We start from the raw sequence: 21,629 nt of genomic DNA, 5'->3' as shown, positions 1-21,629 counted from the left end.
CATTACAAAGTTAGCTTCCCCAATTATCACCTCTAATATCATTAGCTCTCAGACATTTACCTTCCTCCCCCCCCCCCCCCCCCCTCCATCCTCCTTCTGTTCTGAAATGTGATTTGTCCTTTTCATGTGTGTTCATTTTTTTAAATTGTATCCTTTGGTATATATGGTTGTGACAATTTTCTTCCACTATTTGATCTGAGGAAGTGGGTCTGGCCCACGAAAGCTCATCACCTATTAAACCATCTTGTTAGTCTTTAAAGTGCTACACAGTCCTGTTTTTTGCCATATTCATAGTAATTCTCTTCCAAACTACTGCGGCTCCTGAGTGTAAACCTGGTATTCATTTAGTTATTTTATTTTTAAAAACATTCAAATATTTGTTGTTAAAATAAACAGTATATAAGCATTTTTATAAATAGAAAAAACAAAATTATTCCTAATTTGGCATTAAACTGAAGTGTCTCTTTAAATACTAATTCTTATCTGTTACACAAAAATGAACTGGGTATTTATGTGAATAGTAACTAAAACAACCCACACTCCTCCCAAAAAATCAAAACAAAAAATCCACATTATACACCTCTATAGTCAAGGGATACTGCTCAGATGGAAGACCAAAGTTTTAGCCTCCTTGACATGGGAGTCCTCTTAAAAAAGGGATATCTGCTCTCTGTCTCAAAATCTGCTTGTTTCCATCAGCCTTTCAGCACTGAACCCAACCCTGGCTATCAAGCTGCACATGATACACAGTTCCTAATACCATATATTAAAACCAAAAAGTTGTAAAAGATCACTAACATTAACATGAAAACTTATGAGATGTTCTTAATCATTATAAATGAAGGTTGATTACTTACAACTGGAATTCTTTGAGATGGGTCTGCACATTCCCACTTAAGGGTACTGAGCCTCTGGAAGTGCCCAGTGGTTAAAGCCCTATCAAACTCTTGGCCATGAAATCTGGTCTTGTGTGCTTTTACCCTATACTATACAGATTTCATGGGAAGATAGCATTTCTCAAATTGGGTCCGTGACCCAAAAGGGAGTTTTAGGGGAGGACAAAAGTTTATTTTAGGGAGGTTGCTGTATTACCACCCTTACTTTTGTGCTGACTTAAGAACTGGACAGCTGGAGAATGGCGACAGTTGACTGGGCAACAAACTCTGAAGGCAGCATCCTGCTAGCCAGAATGCAGAAGTAAGGATAGCAACACCAAATCATGTCATCCTTATTTCTGTTCTGCTGCTGAAAGTGGCTCTGCCTTCTTAAGTGAGCTTCTGGCCAGCAACTGCTACTTTCCAGCTACCCAGCTCTGATGGTAGCAGAAGGAAGGGTATAGTACTCTACAATACCCTTGCAAACCCCTTCACAACTTCTTTTTGAGTTAGGATTCTTATTTTTACAACACCAGGAAATTTCAGTTTTAACTACTGTACCTGAAACCATGACATTTACAATTTTTGAAATCCTATGTGAGTGAAATTGACCAAACTGGATTGTGAATTTGGCAGAGCCCTACTAATGGTAGAATCTTCACTAAATGGTGTCTTTTTGGGCATGTCTTACACTAAGAAACAATTTCAAAATAACTCAAATTGATTTAATAATTCCTGAAATAACAAAATTGAAATAATGTGTCCACACTATGGGAAGTATCAAAATTAGTCCGAAGCAGCCTCTGCTATTATGACGTACTACTTGGACTTAGAGCCCCAGGAAGCACTGGAGAGGAATTACTTCAAATTACTTTGGGAAATAGTTATTTTGAAATAGCAGCACTGGAGCGTCCATACTACAGCTATTTCAAAATAACTATTTCAAAATTTAGCGCTATTTCCTGAGGAAAGCAGGAGTACAGATTTCAAAATAACCAGACTGCTATTTTGAAATTTTTGAAATAATGGGTTTGGTAGTGTGGACACTTTGCTTATTATTTTGAAATAAGGGGGGTTATTTCAAAATAACCCCGTAGTGTAGACCAGGGCTTAAAGTGCTTGTTTGCCTCTTCTGCCATGAGCCTCAGCATCTTCACATGGTCTAATACTGAAACAATATAAAATTCAAAGTGTCCTCTATCAACTCAGTTCCTTTCACCATCAGTACAGAGAAAACAAAAAAAAGGACCATGAGAAAGAGGGCAGGTGACTGAGAAGTGTAAATATGTAGGGGTACCTTGAAGAATTATGGTTACAAGTAACATTTATTTCGTCTTCAAGTGGCTCTGGATATTTCCATTTGTGGGATAAATGGTTAAGTAGGGTTGAAAATAACCAGGGTGGAGGAAAACACACAGTCCTCACGTCTCAAACAAATCTAGTATCATCCCACGAAGCCACACGCAGAGCATGCTGTTTTGTGAAAGTGTGCACAGAACTCCAGATTGCAGCTCTATCTGGAAATTAAAATTAGATAGATCGATCGATCCCTTGTTTGTCCTGGGAAGGGCCAAGAAGGAAAGAGAAAGCCTTCCTTGTCCTAGGAGGGGCTGAGGAGGGGAGAGAGCGCCCAGGCCAGTGGGGAAGGGAGAGAGCCCTGCTTGCCCCCCTGGAGACAAGCCAGTGGACAGGTTGTTCAGTCCACACTGCCCTATGCCACTCCCAGAGAAAAGCCAGCGGCCACTTCCACTGGCTGTCCTGAGCCCCTTCTGACCACCAACCCTCACTCTCACACCCTCCCACATCCCTGGCCTCTGCCCTGATCTCCCCACATCACGAAGGCACTGCCCTGACTCCTGACCCTTCCACACCACCAGCCCAATGCTCAGAACTCCTGGAAATGGGTAAGTCTTCTAGTTTTAAGATAAGGAAAAGCTCTACCACAGACCTAGAGGAATGAGATCACAGCTACAGGATTTTTTGCTAATGTGTAACATTCAACAATACATTGTTAGTCCACCTAGAGTCTGGTAAGATACAGTATGACTCATGTGATTCTTATCATAAGAGGTGAACAATCTACAGGCAGTCCCCAGGTTACGTACAAGATAGGGACCGTAGGTTTGTTCTTAAGTTGAATCTGTATGTAAGTCGGAACTGGCGTCCAGATTCAGCCGCTGCTGAAACTGACTGCCAGTTTTGACTTACATACAGAATCAACTTAAGAACCCCAGGCGTCCCCAAGTCAGCTGCTGCTGAAACTGATCAGCCTCAGAGGCGCGGGGAACCGCCGCTGCTGCCGCTTCAGTCCCGGTGCCTGTGGTCTGCTGGGGACGGTCCCCAGCAGACCACAGGCACCCGGACTGAAGCCGCAGCCGCGGGGGGGGGTGAGAAAGCCCCGTTCGTAAGTGCGGATCCGACATAAGTCGGATCCGCGTAAGTCGGGGACTGCCTGTAGATGCTTTTTGAAAACTTTTAGTTCCATTTAAATAGCATTCGAGAACTCTTTTTGCATCTAATATGTAAAACAGATACCCCCTTCTTAGTACATAGCATTAGAAGAAACAGCAGAAAAATCAACTGACTGGTGTGAAATTCAGAAATCATTTTTGGCAAAAATCTAAGATCAGGTCTAAGAAACATAAACAGTAAATCAGCCATCAAGGAATTTAATTCACTTACCCTTCTGGTTGACATTATGGCAATAATGAATGCCATCTTTAGAGACAGATGACCTAAAAAACACTTGGGCAAGGGTTCAAAAGGTAGATAAATGCTTCATGTATGTAGATAAAACCAAATTAAGATCTCAAGGAGGGGAAGGGCTCCTTAAAGAGTGATACATTTTAGATAATCCCTTCTAAGACAGTAAACTGAGGAAGCTGAAGAAGGGAAAAGTACCATTAACTAATACTTGTTCTTAAGAATTTGTGTTAGGCTGTCAAGTGATTAAAAAAATTAATCGTGATTAATCACACTGTAAAACAGTAAGAAGAATACTATCTATTTAAATATTTTTGGATGTTTTCTACGTCTTCTAATATATTGATTTCAATTACAACACAATACAAGTGTATTGTATAGTGCTCACTTCATATTCATTTTTTATTACAAAACATTTACACTGTAAAAAAAACCTTGAGTTCACCTCACTGAAGTATTGTAGTGCAAATTCTATCACGAAACATAAGAACATAAGAACGGCCGTACTGAGTCAGACCAAAGGTCCATCTAGCCCAGTATCCTGTCTGCCGACAGTGGCCAGCACCAGGTACCCCAGAGAGGGTGGACCAAAGACAATGATCAAGCAATTTGTCTCCTGCCACCCTTCTCCAGCCTCTGACAAACAGAGGCCAGGGACACCATTTCAATCCCCTGACTAATAGACTTTTACGGACCTAACCTCCATGAAATTATCTAGCTTCTCTTTAAACTCTGTTATAGTCCTAGCCTTCACAGCCTCCTCTGGCAAGGAGTTCCACAGGCTGGCTACAGGCTGTGTGAAGAAGAACTTTCTCTTATTAGTTTTAAACCTGCTACCCATTAACTTCATTTGGTGTCCTCTAGTTCTTCTATTATGGGAACTAATAAATAACTTTTCTTTAAAGTTGAAAGCTGATCTAAAATTCTTCTATATAATCTATATATTTGTGTCCTATTCAAAAGAGTCTTTTTTAGCTCAGCCCCAGCTGCGGGCAGCACATGGCCGGGGTGGGGGGGAGGGTAGACTCTGCCATGGGCAGTGCAGAGTTCAGGGGGCATCAACCCCCAACTGAAGGTGGCATAGGACTCGGGGTGGTGGTCAGCCCTCAAGCTTAGGGGTGGGGTCGGCCCTTGGGCTGGGGGGAGGTAGACCCCACCATGGGCAGTACAGAGTTCGGGAGGGTGGACTCAGCCCAGAATCAGATGTGGGGGAGGGTCAGTCCCAGCCCCAGGAGGCAAAGAGAGGGTGGCTTTGGTGAGCCCTGCTCGGGGGGGGAGAGGGGGGCAGGGGAAACGGGCGGAGGATGGATAGTTTGGGCAAGCCCCCCCCCCCCCCCCCCAGCTGTTTTATTTTAAAAAATATGGTCACCTGGGAGGGGAGAGGGACAGGTGTCAGGGGCTTTATTTTTCTTGTTTACTTCACTGGAGCTGAACCACAACTCCAATTTTTTCCCCTCTTTATGGCTGCTTTGTTTTTCCATGTACCCCCTGGTGGCGATTTGCATTACTGCACCTTACCAAAGAGGGTGTCTGAAGCAGCTCATGCTAGTTTGCTGATCCCTGCGAATAACGCAAGTTAATTTTTTTAATGCATTAATTCTTCCCTGTGTTAATCGCAAGTGTTAATGGCCACTACCAACAGCCCTAATTTTTGTACACCTTTTTAAAAATAAAGCTAGCAAGTTTGACATCATGGGCTTTTTATCTGCAACCTATCAGAACACAAATGCTCTTTCAATGTACATACATGCTATGCACAGTGACAGACTTGGAGTATGGAAAGAAAGCTCTTTTTGGAGACTCTATAGGAGTCTTAGAAGGAAGTGCAGGTGAATCAAGAGAAAGTCCAATAATCTTCTTTGTTCTTTTCTTTTTTTTAGGTGAAGACAATGAAGACCTTACCTCTTCTTCAAGACACTCACACCTGAGGAATGCTTAGAAGTCAAATAGTCCTAAATAGATAGCATGGCACATGTGCACCAGTACAGAGGGCACCTGAGCTGATTCCCCTATGGGTACTGCTAAGAGAAAATCTTCTGGCATGAGCAATCACTTAAAGAAGAACTGTATGGAATGAGATTTACCTGAGCAAGAGTGAGCAGAGAGAGGCAAAAGGGCAGATGCATTCTTCTCCTCACTTTAGGCCCAAGTAAATCACTCCCTCCCTTTACACAATGCACCAATTAGCTGAAAAAAATATTGCATGGAAAATATCTGGTAGATAGCATTTCTGTCTGGAAAACAGTAAGATTTTGAATTTCAAAACTGTTGAATAATTTTGAGCTTGATGCTGTAAAGTGCTAAGAACCTGTCCAATCTAGCAAAATACTAACACCGAAGAACATGTTAAATGTCTTATTGACTTTAATTCCAGCATCCCTCACATTATTTGCATTCTGACAATACTAAACTGCTTATTAGAATTTAAGATTCCATACTTGAGACTGCCGACATCACTTTCCCATTCCATTTTTTGGTGATCCATCATGGATTTCAATTCTCTGGTTTCTTCCAATACTGATTGTAGCTCTCTCTTTTCATTCTCCAGCTTTTTTACTTTTCCCAATAACTGTGTATAGCGGCCCTTTTCATGTTCTATTAATCGTTCATATCCATGAAGTAAGTTTTGAATTTTCAAGACAGTAATTGAATCTGCTTTGTGAAGAAAATCACTAATGTAAAGATATGTGCAGATTTCATTTGGTAAGAAAATTGCTTTAATTTCATATACTACATCTGGAAGCAAATGTGTCTCTTTCAGTGCTGCTATTTGATATACAATATAACAAATGCTTGTACAATACTTAGTTATAGATTTCTTTTTCATCTCTGAGAAAAAAGAAATATTTCACTGTATAATTTATATAAACTATCATTTATATTAAAAGTGCAACTTTATTTTCATTTTTATTTCATTATGCAAAGTACTAACTGGAGTATACTCACATATTGTGAGCATGAATGTATGTGTACACACAAAACATTTTACATCTCAATGACTAAATGCATGATTTAAGTCCAATTCAGTAACTAATATATACTACAAAAATGCATGCTTGTACAGTTAGGGGGAGATTTTCTCAGTCATACAGAATAGGGAAGTTAGCATATAGTCATTTAAATGATTAACCAATAAGCCTGGGTTTATTGGTTAATCCAAATGACTAGATGCAGATACCTCACGTCCTGTTGCCTCTGTATCAGAGGCAAAAAGAAGTGGGGGAAGGTGGGAGCCATTACCTGTGGGGAGCTGGCTTTTAAGCTGGTACTTGAAAAGCTGGCTCCCCACAAGTACCGGCTCTGCAGAGCTGCCACCCCTCCCGCCTGGGCTGCTCAGTATCAGAGGCAGCAGGACGGGAATGGGGGAGGAGGCAGTGGAGAAGGGATGTCGAAGCAGCTTCTGTCCATGACAGGCCCAGGCTCGCTGCAGATAGCGGCTGCTCCATGGGATGCTGAAGCAGCATCTGTTCACAGGGAGCTCAGGCCCCACGCAGATAGAGGCTGCAGTCACCCTGTGCTGCTGCGTCTGTATGAGAGGCAGCAGCGCAGAGTGACAGGCGGGACCCAGTCTGCACAAGGAATTGATTTTTAAATCAGCTCTGCCTGTCACCCAGCACTGCTGCCTCTGATTCTGAGGCAGCAGGGCGAGGTGGCAGGGGGCTTCCCTGGGAAAGGGGCTCCCCTGAGAATGGGGCTGGGAGAACACTGACTGCTGGTTCCACCCCCGGATGGGGGGAGATTTTAGTAACCGTGTAACTGCTAAAAATTGTTGCGGCTCCACAGTTACTAACATAAATGACATCTAATATCCCTAATACAGAGGACTCAGGCATCTGACTGTATTTAATGCTTTTGAGAAGCTTCCCTTAGTATCTAACAGAAAAATTCTGTGAAGAGAAATAAACTTAAAAAACAGCAAATGGTGTGGTATCATTTTATAGACTAAAAAAACCATGTAGATGATATCATGAGCTTTCGTGAGCACAGCCCACTTCTTCAGATGACTGGAGTTTTGAGTTTAGGATATGCAGACCCAAACTAAACAAAGGAGAGGGAGGAAGGGAAAAAAAAGGAAGAGGGTGGGAAACAAGGAGCAGAGGGTATGGAGATATCAAAGGGAAAAAGAAGTAGGCAGAATGATAAGCTATAAGCACCTAAAGATTGGATAGTTACAAGGAGCAGATAAGGATCATATGATAGCAATTAGATTGGAAGGGTACTAATGCAAGAATCTACACAGACAAAGAACTTTTGGCACCTTCACTGAATGTTAGGTTGATAATGTGCCTTCCATCCATCATCTCGATTGAGGAGGTTATCAGTGTGAGAACTGAATTTGTGGATGAATTGCAATTCCAACGCCTCTCTGAGTATTTGGCTTGTAGAATTGGTTTGTAGCAAGACAGCCACCTGGAGATCTTTTAAAGAGTGATTAGGTAGACTGAAGTGTTCTCCAACAGGTCCCCTTTACATATATCTGATTTGTGTCCATTGATTCTTTCTTGTAGGGACTGTTCAGTTTGTCCAATACATATAGCAGCGGGACACTGCTGGCATTTGATGGCATAGATCAAATTACAGGATGTGCAGTTAAATGAGCCTTTGATTTGGTAGCTTATGTTGTTGGCTCCAGTAATGAATTCACTTGTATAGATATGTGGGCAGAGTTGACACTGCGGCTGACTGCAGGGCTGGGTTCCTGGATGCTTATAATGTGGTAGCATGGTGACCGTAAAGAATTTGTTTTCAGATTATGGGGTTGTCTGTAAACAAGAATAGGCTTTTCCCCCAAGGCCTCAGAGTGAGGGATCATTTTCCAAGATGGGTTGCAGACTGTGTATAATGCGTTGGAGTGGTTTGAGTTGTGGACTGTAGGCAATGGCAAGTGGAATTCTGTTATTTTCTCTTTTGCATCTGTCTTGAAGTAGTTTGTATCTGGGTACTTTTTTGGCTCTGTCAATCTCTTTTTTTACTTCTCCAAGTGGGTATTTCAGTTTTAAGAATGCTCTATAAAGATCCTGTAGGTGTTTGTCTCTGTCTGTGGGAACCACATGTTTTGTTAGTCTATAAAGTGTTATCAGACCATTTGTTGTTTTTTTAAGTTTATCCTTTACAGACTAACTCGGCTACCCCCTGAAGCTGTGAAGAGAGTGTTATTCACCTTGTGCAGTAACGGGAGTTCTTTGAGATGTGTGTCTCCATACGTGCTCCACTCTAGATGTCCCCATGGGTGTTCCACTTTAGGGCCTGGTCTGTCCTTCAGCTGGCGACTGTAAATTTCTTTTAGCAGTACCCTGCTGTGCATGCGCAGTGGTGTTCCCTCGTGCTGTTAGTGTCCATTAGGTGTGCATGTGGCACAGTGCCTCCGTTCCTTCTCTACCTTGTTTATAACCTTGAAGAGGCTCCAAAGTAGGGGAGGAAAGAGGCTAGCGAAACACCCACGGGGACACACATGTCTAAGAACTCCTATTACTGCACAAGGTGAGCAACTCTCTCTTCTTCTTTGAATGATGTCCCCTTGGGGGCTCCACTCTAGGTGACTGAAGAGCAGTGTCCATCCTATGAAGGTGGGTTTTGGAGCCCTGCCCCGGGGACTGTAGATAAGACTTGGCCCACTGATATGGTTGGAATTAGGCCAGAGATTGGAGCATAATGTTTGGCAAATGTATGCTCAGAGGACCAGACTGTTACTCTGCAGATGTCCTCTAGTGGAACATTGTTCAAGAAGGCTATGGTGGAAGCCAATGCTCTGGTGGAATGAGCTGTAATGACATGTGGGGGTTGACTGTCACAGATGCATGAGGAGATTCATTTTGATATTCTCTGGTAAAAAAAAACAGCTTGTCCCTTCAAGCATTCTGCAAAGATGATGAAAAATCTCGTGAATTTACTCCAGGGCTTCGTCCTGTTGAGGCATAAGGTGATCACTTGCCTGACATCTAGGGTGTGTAGCGCTGCCTGAATCGAATCTTTGTGAGGCTTGGGACAGAATGCAGATAAGTATCAGTTCGTTAATATGGAAAGATGTGGGAACTTTTGAGAGAAATTTAGGGTAGGTTGAGTGCTATTTTGTCTTTGGAGAAGATAGGGGGAGAGCGGTTCTGCCATCAAAGCTGCTATTTCTCCCACTAATCTGCTGGAAGTGATGGCTATGAGAAAAGCCAGGAGCAAGTAGCAAGTGATTCAAAGGACATGATTGAGGTCCCACAAAGAAGCAGGAGGTCTCACTATAGGGAACAAGTTTTGGAATCCTGTTAAAACTCGCTTAGTCATGGGATGTGAGAAAAGCGAGCTCCCTTAGGTTTGCAAAACACAGTCCTGACTCCCATAGCTTGAAGAGGCAATTCAGTACAATTAGTAGAGGGATGGTAGGGGTGGGATGATGTGTTTTTCCCATATCCACTCCGAAAATCTTCTCCATTTGTAGGTGTAAGTCTTTCTAGAAGACCCCATCGACTGTTGATTAATATTTGCTTTACCCTGTCAGAGCAGGATGTTTTGGCATCATAAAGCCATGAAGGAGCCAGGCTTTTGAGGTGAAGTTTGACCAGATCTGGGGGGGAAGAGTCCTGCCATGATGTTGAGAAAAAAGATTGTGATGTGGAGGGAATATGAGGAGTGGAGATTGCCAACCAGTGCAGGTAAATAAACCATATCTGTCTGGACCATCATGGTCTTGTCTGATTTTTATGATTACTCAATGGATCGAAGGTCATGGAGGGAACACATATAGGAGTAGGACTTCCCATTTGAGAAGAAAAGCATCCCTGAGAGATCCCTTGCCCAGGGCTTCCTTGGAGCAGAACTAGTGACACTTGCAATTGGATATGGTCGCAAAAAAGTCTATGTTGGGTTGGTCTCACTTGACAAATACTTCCTGAAGGGCTGTTACATCCATTTCCCACTCATGCTGGTCTGAAAATAGGCGGCGGAGCTTGTCTGCCATAATATTGAGCACTTCTGGGACGTATGTTGCAATGAGAGTGATATGCTGCCCGGTGCACTAATTTCAGAATTTCATCACCTCTATGCAGAGGGAAATGGATCACACTCCTCTCCCTGGTGACTGATATAATACACGCATGCTGTATTATTTGTCATGATGCTGATGGTCTTGTGTTTGGATCTATGGAAGGAAGTGAAGGCATGCATACCGTATTGCTCATAGTTCCAGAAGACTGATGTGAAGTGATTGTTTGTGGTAGGACAACTTGCCCTTTACCATATGGAAGTTCAGACACACTCCCTAACCCACGAGGGAGTCATCTGTTATTATGGTGACCGTAGTGGAAGGCTCTAGAAAGGGAACGCCTTCTAACATATTGTGTGGTTGCGTCCACCATTGTAGTGAGGTCAAAATGTGGTGTGGTAATGCCGACTGTCTTGTGTAGAGTCCTTGGGATATAAACAGAGGCTAGCCATGCTTGGAGGCATCTCATATGGAGTCTGGTTAGTCTCAGCACATACGTTGTGGCTACCATGTGGCCAAAGGTTTGGAGGCAGTTGCATACTGTCATGAGTGGCACTGTCTGCACAGAGTGTATGAGAGTAGCGAGAGAGTAGAATCGGTGTTTGTGTAGTGTTGTTCTGGCTGTTATTTAATCTAGTTGAGCACCTATAAACTTGAGAGTCTATGTGGGCTGTAGCATGTATTTCTGGTAGTTGATATAGTATCTGAGGCTGAGTGATTGTTTTGTTGACCATATCCTGAGTGTATCGACATGATGTGCCTTTCATGAGACAACTGTCCAAATAAGGAAATATTGTCACCCCCGTACATCTAAGGTGTGCAGCTACAACAACCAGAGTTTTATAAAAGACTCTTGGTGCTGCTGAAAGGCCAAATGGAGGATGAGGTATTGTTAAATTTTTTTTCTGACCGTGAAGCGTAGAAAGTGTCTGTATGCTGAATGGATCATTATATGGAAATAGGCATCTTGGAGGTTGAGGGCTGAGAACCAATCTTCATCGGTATGGTTGCTAAAGTGACTATCTTGAATCTATGGTATGTTACATACTTGTTCAGTGTTCTGAGATCTAGTATGGGTCTCTCTCCCCCATCTTCTTCTGCATGAGGAAATACTTTGAATAAAAGCCTCTCCCTTGGTAGTCTGGTGGAACTGGTTCTATGGCCCCAATTTGCAGAAGATGTTGAACCTCTAGTTGTAGGAGGCTTTTGTGAGCAGGGCCCCTGAAGAGGGACAGGAAGGGGTGGGTGAGTAGGGGAAAAGGATATGATAGGTATGGAGTAACCCAGACTGATGATTTCTAAAACCCACTGGTCAGATTTTATCTCGGCCCATTGTTGGAAATGTATAGCTGGGGGGTAAACTGAAGGTTGGATAGTGCCAGTGATGGTATGGTGGGGATGTTGCTCGAGCCCTTGACCATAACTTCAAATTTGCTGTTTTGATGTCGAAAGTTGGTTCAAATTGTGGCTGGTATTGTGGTTAGCGCCTCTGCTGTATGAGCCTTTGTCTGAAGTCTTACCGTCTGCTTGGTTGTCTGGTCTGTATGACTCTCTAGGCCTTGAATAGGTGTTATACCTCTGTTGTTCGTTCACGGGCATGTACATACCCAGTATTCTTGGGGTCATTCAAGAATCTTTTATGGAATGCAAAATCTCATTGGTTTTGCTGGCAGAGAGGTTGGTTCTATCAAACGGGAGGTCCTCCACCTTGAGCTGTAACTCTCCGGGTATTCCCGATGCTTGGAGCCAAGAGGCTCTATGCATGACAACTGCGGTGACTGTGCTGCAAGTGGTTGTGTTTGCAAACTCCAGGGCTGACAGGAAAGCAGTACAAGCGATGGTATGGACCTCCCAAATTATATTCTGAAGCTGAGGTCGCTTTTGTTCTGGAAGGAACTGTAAAAGTCTTATAGTTTTGAGTAATTGGTGTAATCAAAATTGGCAAGGAGTGCCGAGTAGCTGGCTACCTGGAGTTGTAGGGTGGCAGAGGACTAGACTTTTCTGCCAAGAACGTTGAGACGTTTGTGATCTTTGTCCTGATGGGTGAATCTCAATTGTAGGTGTTTTGCTCTGTGGAGTACTGGGTCAACTACTAAGAAGTTTAGAGGGGGTTGTGAAAAAAGGAAAGCCATCCCTTTGGCAGGAACGAAATATTTTCTGTCTGCCCTCTTATTTGTGAGTGTGACAGAAGCAGGTGTCTGCCAGATCATATTGGCAGGATCCAGGATGGCTTTGTCCATATTTTTGAGGCTGTAGCAGGCTGTAAAATGCAAAGGAGCCTATGCTGCTTCTCTTGTAATTCCTGGAGGTCCAGCTCCTGTGCACAGGCTACTGTCTTGAACTTCTGAAATTGTTGTGTGTCATCTGTTGGAGTTAAAGTGGTGGGAATTACGGCCTCATCAGGAGATGAGGAGGAATCGTGTGGAGGGGATCAATCTTCCTCTTCAGACAAGGAATCTTCCTCCTTGGACTGATGTTATTCCGGGGAGTTCAGTGTGGTGTCACAGAACTGGTGTGTTGGGGACTTGGGTGGCCATCTTGCTAGAGTTGAAGGAGCTGTGTCATGGCTCCTGTGGGCTGACCATGCATTCCATGGAGGCAACAGGCCAGGATATGGTGGTGGTGGGTATGGTCACTGATGACTATGCCATCCTGGCAAAGGTGGCACATGGTTCAAACGCATGGATTGTGACTCCCAGGCTGGACACTTCTGTGTGGGTAAGGAATGATGCGAGGAGAAGCAGCTTCATGGCCCTGTGTCAGCCTCACCGATTGAAATTGATGGAGCTGGGGACCAAGGCGAATATATAGAATTTGCAGAAAACACCAATAAATGTAGTACCAATGGGATGTGCTCAATTGGTGCTGGAGTGTGTCTTGGTGTGTCTTTATGTGGTACCGACTTGGTCAGTGGCAATGATAGTGACGACAGTACAGGAGGTGGTGTTGGAGTCCTCAGAAGCGGCATGCCAGCATGGGTTTCCTTCGGTGTCATCTTCGGTGCCAACTTGTGTGCTTTGAGTACTGCATCGGGCAATGGTGCCAATGCTGCCAATGACTTGTGCATAGGCTCCAAATGTGCCCGTTTGTGTGGCATGCTTTATTTTGTCAGCACAGTATCGGAGGTCCTGCACTTGTCAGCAATGCTCACTTTTGAGGAGGTTGGTGCCAAGGGCAGGGACTTAGCTGGAGAAATCTTGGCCTTCATCTTTGTCTTTTCTGATGACTAGGAGGGACATATTTTGTCTGGACCAGGGACATTTTCCTTTTCTTTAGACCTCAATGATGAGGAAGAGTCTTTGCAAGTTGGCTGAAGTGACTTTTCATAGAGAAAGGTCTTTAGTCGGTTGACTCTGTCCCATCTTGCCCTCTCAGTGAGGATGGAGCACAGTGAGGATGGAGCACTGGGAAGGTATTTCTGAAAGAGGTGGCCTTCTACCCAGCTTTTTATGCATGAAGAGTGGCCATCAGAGTCAGGCATGGTGTCTCTACATGAGTCACACCTCTTGATGCCTGGTGAACCAGGCATATTGAAAGCAGGGAAAAAATGCAGTAGAACAAAGAGGGTTTGGGGGGTTTTTTTGGGATGAAAAAACTGGGGAGAAGGGTTGAAAAACTTGGAGAACAAGAAAAACTGAAGAACTTTATACTTTTTTTGTTTTTTTAAGTTGAAGAAGGGAAGCTGCAGAGGAGGTCTGTTTGCTACCGAGGACGGTAGAGAAGGAACTGAGGTGCCACGTGGCGTGTGCAACTAATGGACACTAATGGCACAAGGAGACACCACTGTGTGTGCATGGCATGGCAGGGCACTTCTAGAAGAAATCTCCAGTTGCACCACAACGCACCAGCATCTAGAGTGAAGCACCCATGGGGACTTCTAGAGTGAAGCAACCACGGGGATATCACTCAAAGAAGTAGTCACTGCTTGATCTAAGTAAAGATACTGTAAAGACTATACAGTAAAACTATATGCAAACTGGAGACAGATACTTAGTTTGAGCTCAACTTCCCTTAACAAAAGGTATTACAAAAGCCACATACCCAGTATTGGGGGTGGGATAAATGAGCCCTCTGCTTTGCACTGTCTCTAACTCAAAAAAAGTTTGAAAACCATTCTCATGACCCAGTTACAGAAAACTGTTGATGCCAGTGACCCAACATAATTTGCCTAGAGTGTGGGCTCCAAGGTGGGGCTGAGGACTAGAGCTTTGGGCTATAGGAAGGGAATTATGCTTTTTGCAGGGGAGAATCCAGGGCTGGGGCAAGAGGAGCTTACCTCAAGTGGCTCCCAATCAGCAATGCAGTGGGGGTGCTAACACAGGATTCCTGTCTGTCCTGACAACGCAGACCAAGCTGAGCCACTGAAACAGTCAACAGGTTCCCAGCCAACAGGCATGTGGAGTTAGTGCTTAGGACAGGGGCAGTGCATGGAGCCTCTTTTCCCCTCTCCCGCAAGAAATGAACCTGCTGATGGCCGATTCTGGGGTGCAGTACAGTCTGCAGTGCCAAGACAGGCAGGAAGTCTGCCTTAGTACCCCCGCTGATCACCTTGCAGCAAAAAGACCCCAGTGCCTGACATTCCATGGTCCAGGACTGCGCTGCAACCCCTAGTTTGAAAACCACTGCTTTAAGTAACAATGCTAACAGGTGACCCGTCTGTAGGTTTGGCTGTTACTTGTGGAAGCTACATAAATAATAGGAGAAAAGGAAAATATCTAGCTAAACCTCAGTATATCTATAGAAAATAGGGAGGAGATTCTGTGCTGTGTCTCTATAGATGTGTCTACACTGCAATTAAAACGCAGCAGTTGACCCCTGGCAGCTGATTCAGGCTTGCAGGGTGTGGGTAACAGCAATTTAATTGTGGGGTAGTCAGGCTTGGGTTGAAGCCCAGGTTCTAGGACCCTGCATCCTGAGCCAAACATCTACACTGGAATTAAGCATCCCCTTAGCTTGAATCCTGTGAGCCCGAGTCTGCCGGCACGAGCCAGTTGTATGTTTTTAACTGCTGTGTAGACATATTCTAAGAGGCTCTCTCCCTTAATATCTGTGCTGGTGATTTTCCTTCCCCCTGCTTTGTGGCTGGTTCTAGGGCTTTTAGGGACCCTTTAGAAGGTAGAATAAGACACTTTAGCCAGTCTATGAGAGTTATCTTGGCTTACTATCCTGAATCAGTGCTTCAGACAAACAGGGTTCTCACTTTCTTTATGATCAAAGGAGACAATGGCTACATCTACATTGGCATGATTTTCCCGAAAATGCTTTTAACGGAAAAGTTTTCCGTTAAAAGCATTTTCAGAAAAGCATGTCTAGATTGGCAGGATGCTTTTCCGCAAAAGCACTTTTTGTGGAAAAGCGTCCGTGGCCAATCTAGACGCGGTTTTCCGCAAAAAAGCCCCTATCGCCATTTTCGCGATCGGGGCTTTTTTGCGGAAAACACTACTGTGCTGTTTACACTGGCCCTTTTGCGCAAAAGTCTTTCAGAAAAAGACTTTTGCCCAAACGGGAGCAGCATAGTATTTCCGGAAAATCACTGATGATCTTACATGAGATCGTCATGTAAGTTTTTCTGAAAAACTTTCCAGTCTAGACACAGCCAATATGTTTGGGAACAAATAGCTAAAAACACCTAGGATTTAAAATGAGCTTGAATTTACAATGAGAATTCCAAAATACACAGATGAAAAACAGTAATGTCCCGATAATTGAAATCACTTGTCTTCAGTTGTTATTGAAACAACATTCTTTTACCTTTGCCATCCATATTAAGCTGTTCTATCAGCAACATAGCATCTCTGTAGTTTGAAGAAGGCAATTCAAAGTCCTCTGTAGCAGTATCAGAAGATTGAGTTAATTCATCAAAATCATCTGCAACATCCATCTGTTTGCCAATCTACAAATAAGACATAATTTCATGAGTAAAAAAATATTGTAAATTACCGTACATTATAACAAAAACAGGATTATTATTCATTTAATCAACTATTTCCCCACACAATGTGGTTTCAAACAGGCTATACTGTAAGCTCTTCAGAGAAGGAACAGTGATTTACCTATTTGTTGAAACACCGAGCCCATTTCTGAATACACAAAGTGCTTTGTAAGTGCTTAAAATTTAAAGCAATATTTTTGTTTAGTAAGCAATGTTACATACCTTGTTCTTTTCATCTACTGTTCTGGCTCTAGGTCTAGAAAACAAAAATAAATATTGGCATTTGAAAATTGATGTTAACATAGAAGTAAAATCATATATGTGTTCTGAACACATTGATCTATTTATTTAGCAAGTGTGAATTCTTTTATTGTCAATTCTGCATGAGATGTGGACAAGGGCTCACAGTCATAGTGGCTAGTTCTCTGAAGCCATCTGCTCAAAGTGCAGCAGCAGTTAAAAAAAAAAAACTCATACATGTTGGATCTCCCTGGTCCAGCACCTTCAGGACCTGACTGGTTCCAGGATGAGGAATTTTTCCAGACGAGGGAAGGTCATTTCAGGCTCCCTGCTGCCATCTCCTCCCCCAGAGCTGCCTACTTCCCCATGCCAGGCTTCCTGGCCCCTCCCCCGCTCAGCTGAGCCACGCACTAGCTCCTGTTCTCCCTGCAGCCCAGATGAGCCGCTTGCTAGTTCCCGGCCCTCCCTCGCAGCCCAAATGAGCTCCATGCCAGCTTCCGACCCTTCCCCGCGGCTCCCAGTTTCCCACCCCCCTGCAGCACACCAGGCCTCTCTGACCCTGGAACATTCATGGTTATGCTGGACCACAGATATTGCCAGATCAGAGAATCCCGGATTTTAGAGGTGCAACCTGTAGAATCTTAGGAACAACTAGGAAAGGGATAGATAAGACAGAAAATATCACAATGCCACTATATAAATCCATAACATACCACCACCTTGAACCCTGTGTGTGGTTCTGGTTGCCCCATCTCAGAGAGGGTTACTCACCCTCTGCAGTAACTAAGGTTCTTTGATAAGGGTGTCCCTGTGGGTGCTCCACCTTTGGTGTTTGGGTGCCATAGCACGGCTGGCTGGAAGATTTCAATAGCATTGCTAGTGACAGGTAGTTTGTGCATGCGCAGCATACGCCACGTGCCAGGCAGCTCATGCACAGTCTACAATCCTTTCAGTTCCTTCTCTGCCCCAGTAGGGATGAATGATGATACACGGAAGCAGAGGGGAGGAAGGGTTGGTGGTGGAGCACCCACAGGGACACACATCTCGAAGAATCTCAGTTACTGCAGAGTAACCCTCTCTTCTTCGAGGAGTGTCCCTGTAGTGCTCTACCTTATGTGATTATGAAGCAGTGTGTTCACTGGAGGAAAGAGCTTCGGTTGGCGTAGTGTCCTTATGGACAGCCATGAGGATAGAGTGACCAAACAGGGTTCCCCTAGAGGGATGGGTGTCGAGGGCATAATGGGTCACAAAAGTACGGGTGGACAACCAGGTAGCTGATTTATAGATATCTGACAGGGGAATGCTCTGAACATACGCAGTGGATGCAGCCACGGCTCTTGTTGTGTGTGCACGAAGTCGTGGAGGTGATTCCTTGCCAAAGGCTGCGTATGCCACTCTTATGCACTCCACTATCCATTTGGAGAGTCTCTGGGAGGAAATGGGGAGTCCCGGAGATGGTTCAGCAGTCAAAATGAATAATTTATTGGTTCTGCGGATATGTGTGGTTCTATCTATGTAGAACATGACGGCCCAGCGGAGATCGAGGGTATGGAGCACTGCTTGCGTCTCGTTGTTGTGAGGTTTAGGAAAGAAGACAGGTAAGTTGATGGGTTCATTGCAATGGAACGCAGAGGGGACCTTTGGCATGAACTTGGGGTGAGGCTGAAGTACTACCTTGTCTTTATGGATGACCGTAAATGGTGGGTCTGTCATGAGGGCCCAAATTTCTCCAACCCTTCTGGTGGATGTTATTGGCACAAGGAAGGCCACCTTCATGGAGAGGTGGAGCAACAAGCAGGTTGTCATTGGCTCGAAGGGCGTTTTTGTTAGGGCCCTAAGGATGAGACTGAGTTCCGGGTAGGTGTTTTGCAGACCTTTAAGAAAACTTTTAGTTGTTATCAGGTGTGTGAACACCATTGTATCGTCTATTGATTGGTGAAGAGCTGCAATTGAAGCAAGATGGACTTTAAGGGAGCTCAGGGAAAGGCCTGAATTCTTAAGCTCCATGATGTATTGCAGGACAGCAGAAAGTGGAGCTTAGGCCACACTGAGGTTGTTTCTTTGGGACCAAGCAGAGAAGCATCCCCATTTGTACAGATGACATGTCCATGTGGATGTTCTGCAGCTGTTGAGGAGAATTTCTTGGACTTGATTTGTGCATTGTGATTCTAGTGGAGGGAGTCACTGCGAAACCATGCCTGGAGCTGGAGAGTGGTGAGCTGTGGGTGATGGAGGCGACTGCAGTGCTTGATGAGGAGATGCGGGAGCCAGGGAAGACGCCATGGCCGCTTGGATGACATTTGGAGCAGGTAAGTATGCCATGTCTGTCTTGGCCAATCCGGAGCTATGAGAAAAACGTTGGCCCTGTCCATTCAGATCTTGTTGACCACTCGATGGAGAAGTAGTATAAGTGGAAAAGCACAGAGGAGTGCTATGCCCCAGTGGATCGTGAATGCGTCTCCCAGGGAGTGCGAGCCGATGCCCACACATTACCAGTACTGCAAGAATTTTTTGTTGGTATGGGTCACAAATAGGTCTATTTGGGGAAAACCCCAGCATTGTAAGATTTGGTAAAAGATGGTAGGATCTATTTTCCACTCATGGTCGAAGGAGAAGTTCCTGCTGAGAGAGTCCGATGTTATGTTGTCTTTGCCTGCAAGGTGTGAGGCAACTAAGATTATGTTGTGTGCACCTTGTCCAGAAGCGGATTGCTTCCTTGCAGAGGGGGTAAGATCTGGCCCCTCCCTGTTGATGTAGAATATTGCAGCTTGGTTGTCTGTAAAAATCTGCACAGTGGAGTTGGAGATGTGGTTCTTGAAATACTGGCAGGCGTAGAATACTGCACAAAGCTTGAGTAGTCTCTGCAGGTGACCATAGGGCTTGTGTGGTAAGAGTGCTGAGGGGGGCTTCCCAGCCTACTTGGGATGTATTCAAGGTGATCGTAGTGCAGGGGGCACATTTTTGGAAGGGGACCCCGGCGCACACGTTTTGTGCGTTCAACCACCATTGGAGCGAGTTTCTGATGGTGAGTGGCACCGAGAACAGCTTGAGAAGCTGTGTCTTCTTGGTCTGTATACTGTACTGAGCCAGTGTTGTAGTGGCCTCATGTGGCATGAAGGACTACAGTGGGGGCTGCTGCCATGTGGCATAAGAGCTGGAAACATGCTGTGGCAGGTAGCTGGGGAGCTGTGGAGCATGGGGCAGAGATGCAGTGTGTGTGTGTGTGTGGGGGGGGGGGGGGGGTGCCCTATGAAATTTTGCACCAGGGTTGGTTAGAGTTGACATTTTGAGAATGAAAGCGTTCCATGGTGGTACTGACTGCGTTTTTGTGTTTCTTGAAGGGAGTCGTCCAGATAAGGGAAGATGGACACTCTGGGCCTACACAGATGAGCTGCTATTACTGCCAGTACCTTGGATAATACCCTCGCTGCAGTGGAAAGGCTGAAGGGGAGTACCATGTACTGGAAGTGGTGTCCACTCGTGGTAAATCTGAGATATTTCCCGTGCGCGGGGTGGATAGGCACATGGAAATACGCATCTTGGAGGTCGAGAGTCGCCAACCAGTCGTCTTTGTTGAGGGATGGGATGATGGTGGAGAGGGTAACTATACGGAAGCGTTGGGAAAGGACATGCTTGTTAAGGCCTCTGAGATCTAAGATTGGCCTCCATCCCCCTGACTTCTTTTCCATGAGAAAATACCGGGAATAGAAACCAGTGTTGTGGTACTGGTGGGGAACATGTTCCACTACTTTGATGGAGAGCAGGTGGTCAATTTCTTGGCTTAGGATAGACTCGTGAGATGGGTTCCCTGAAGAGGGATGGGGTGAATGGTTGGGGTTGGGGGATGGACAGAAACTGTATGCAGTACCCGTTCTTTATGATGTTCAACACCCATCTGTCAGATTTTACGAGTACCAGTGATGACAGAACGGTGCAAGGTGTCGTCTGGATATTGGAGTACCATGAACGATGGGAGGGGAGGGATGAATTTGACGACTTCCGACCTGAGCTTCAAAACATTTATCTATTATTAGAGGGCTGGGACGGGGTGGGCTGGTCGGCGGATTGCTGCCTTCTCTGGTCATACTGCCTCTGTGGTTGAGTAAAAAAGGCAGGTCTGTATCTCTGTGTATAGCCTTGGTTTTGTTTTCATTTTGGCACAGGAACCTGAATGCCCAGCTTATGAAAAGTGGTTCTGGAATCTTTCAGGGAGTGTAACGAAGTGTCGGTAGAGTCCACGAAGAGCTTTGGGCCCTCAAATGGGAAGTCTTCGACCCTTATCTGGACTCCTCTGGGAAGCCAGATATTTAGAGCCAGGATACTCTTCTCATCATGACCGCAGCTGCAAGGGAATAAACAGCAATGTCGGCAGAGTTAAGGGCGGACTATAAGGCTGTCCTGGCTATTAGTGAGCCTTCAATTGTGTTGCCTTTAAACTGCTCTTTTTTCTGTATTGGAAGATACTGAATAAAAGTTGATATCCTCTTAAAGATGTGATGTGTATGTTTTGCCAGCATAACTGTGTAGTTCGAGATGCGAAGCTGGAGGAGTAAGCTTTTATACCCATAAGGTCAAGTCGTTTCCACTCCTTATCAGGAGGAGTGGATTTTGATAAGGTATGTTTGGCCCTCTGGCTGGCAGCGTCAACTACGAGGGAATTGGCAGGAGGGTGTGTGAAGAGGAACTCCGCATCTTGTGAGGAGACATAATATTTTCTATCTGCCTTTTTGCCCAATGGGGACATGGTGGCGTGTGTTTATTGAGACCCATGAGGGCAGGGTCCATGGGTAGTGCTAATTTAACCGCTGGTGTGGTATATAGGATGCTGGTGAGCTTCTGTTGGGCGTCAGGCTGTGTCATTAATGAAATTTCTAACACTTCAGCTACCCTTCTAAAGAGGTCCTGGAAA

At 44.8% G+C, this 21,629-nt stretch overlaps 1 protein-coding gene across 16 annotated transcripts in view; it reads right to left on the bottom strand.

Moving 5' to 3' along the window:
- The window catches only part of ANKRD7 (ankyrin repeat domain 7), a 177,643-nt gene that overhangs the window by 78,970 nt on the left and 77,044 nt on the right, over nt 1-21,629 (bottom strand). For 14 of the 16 annotated variants that reach the window (XR_012903781.1, XR_012903785.1, XR_012903776.1 and 11 more), the window contains 3 exons: nt 16,703-16,736; nt 16,300-16,441; nt 6,017-6,233 (listed from right to left, as the gene is read on the bottom strand). Coding sequence is in view for 12 of the 16 variants with exons in the window: in XM_075929155.1 (XP_075785270.1) it covers nt 6,017-6,233; nt 16,300-16,441; nt 16,703-16,736 (393 nt within the window). In the remaining 4 variants the exon portion in view is untranslated. The remainder of the gene's footprint in view (nt 1-6,016; nt 6,234-16,299; nt 16,442-16,702; nt 16,737-21,629) is intronic. The other 2 variants (XM_014573360.2, XM_075929138.1) reach the window with 1 other exon arrangement.

This window comes from Pelodiscus sinensis, chromosome 1 (genome assembly GCF_049634645.1).
Source record: "Pelodiscus sinensis isolate JC-2024 chromosome 1, ASM4963464v1, whole genome shotgun sequence".
NCBI lineage: Eukaryota > Metazoa > Chordata > Testudines > Trionychidae > Pelodiscus > Pelodiscus sinensis.
Note: the sequence above shows the minus strand (reverse complement) of the source record. Positions and strands in the feature narration are given on the sequence as shown.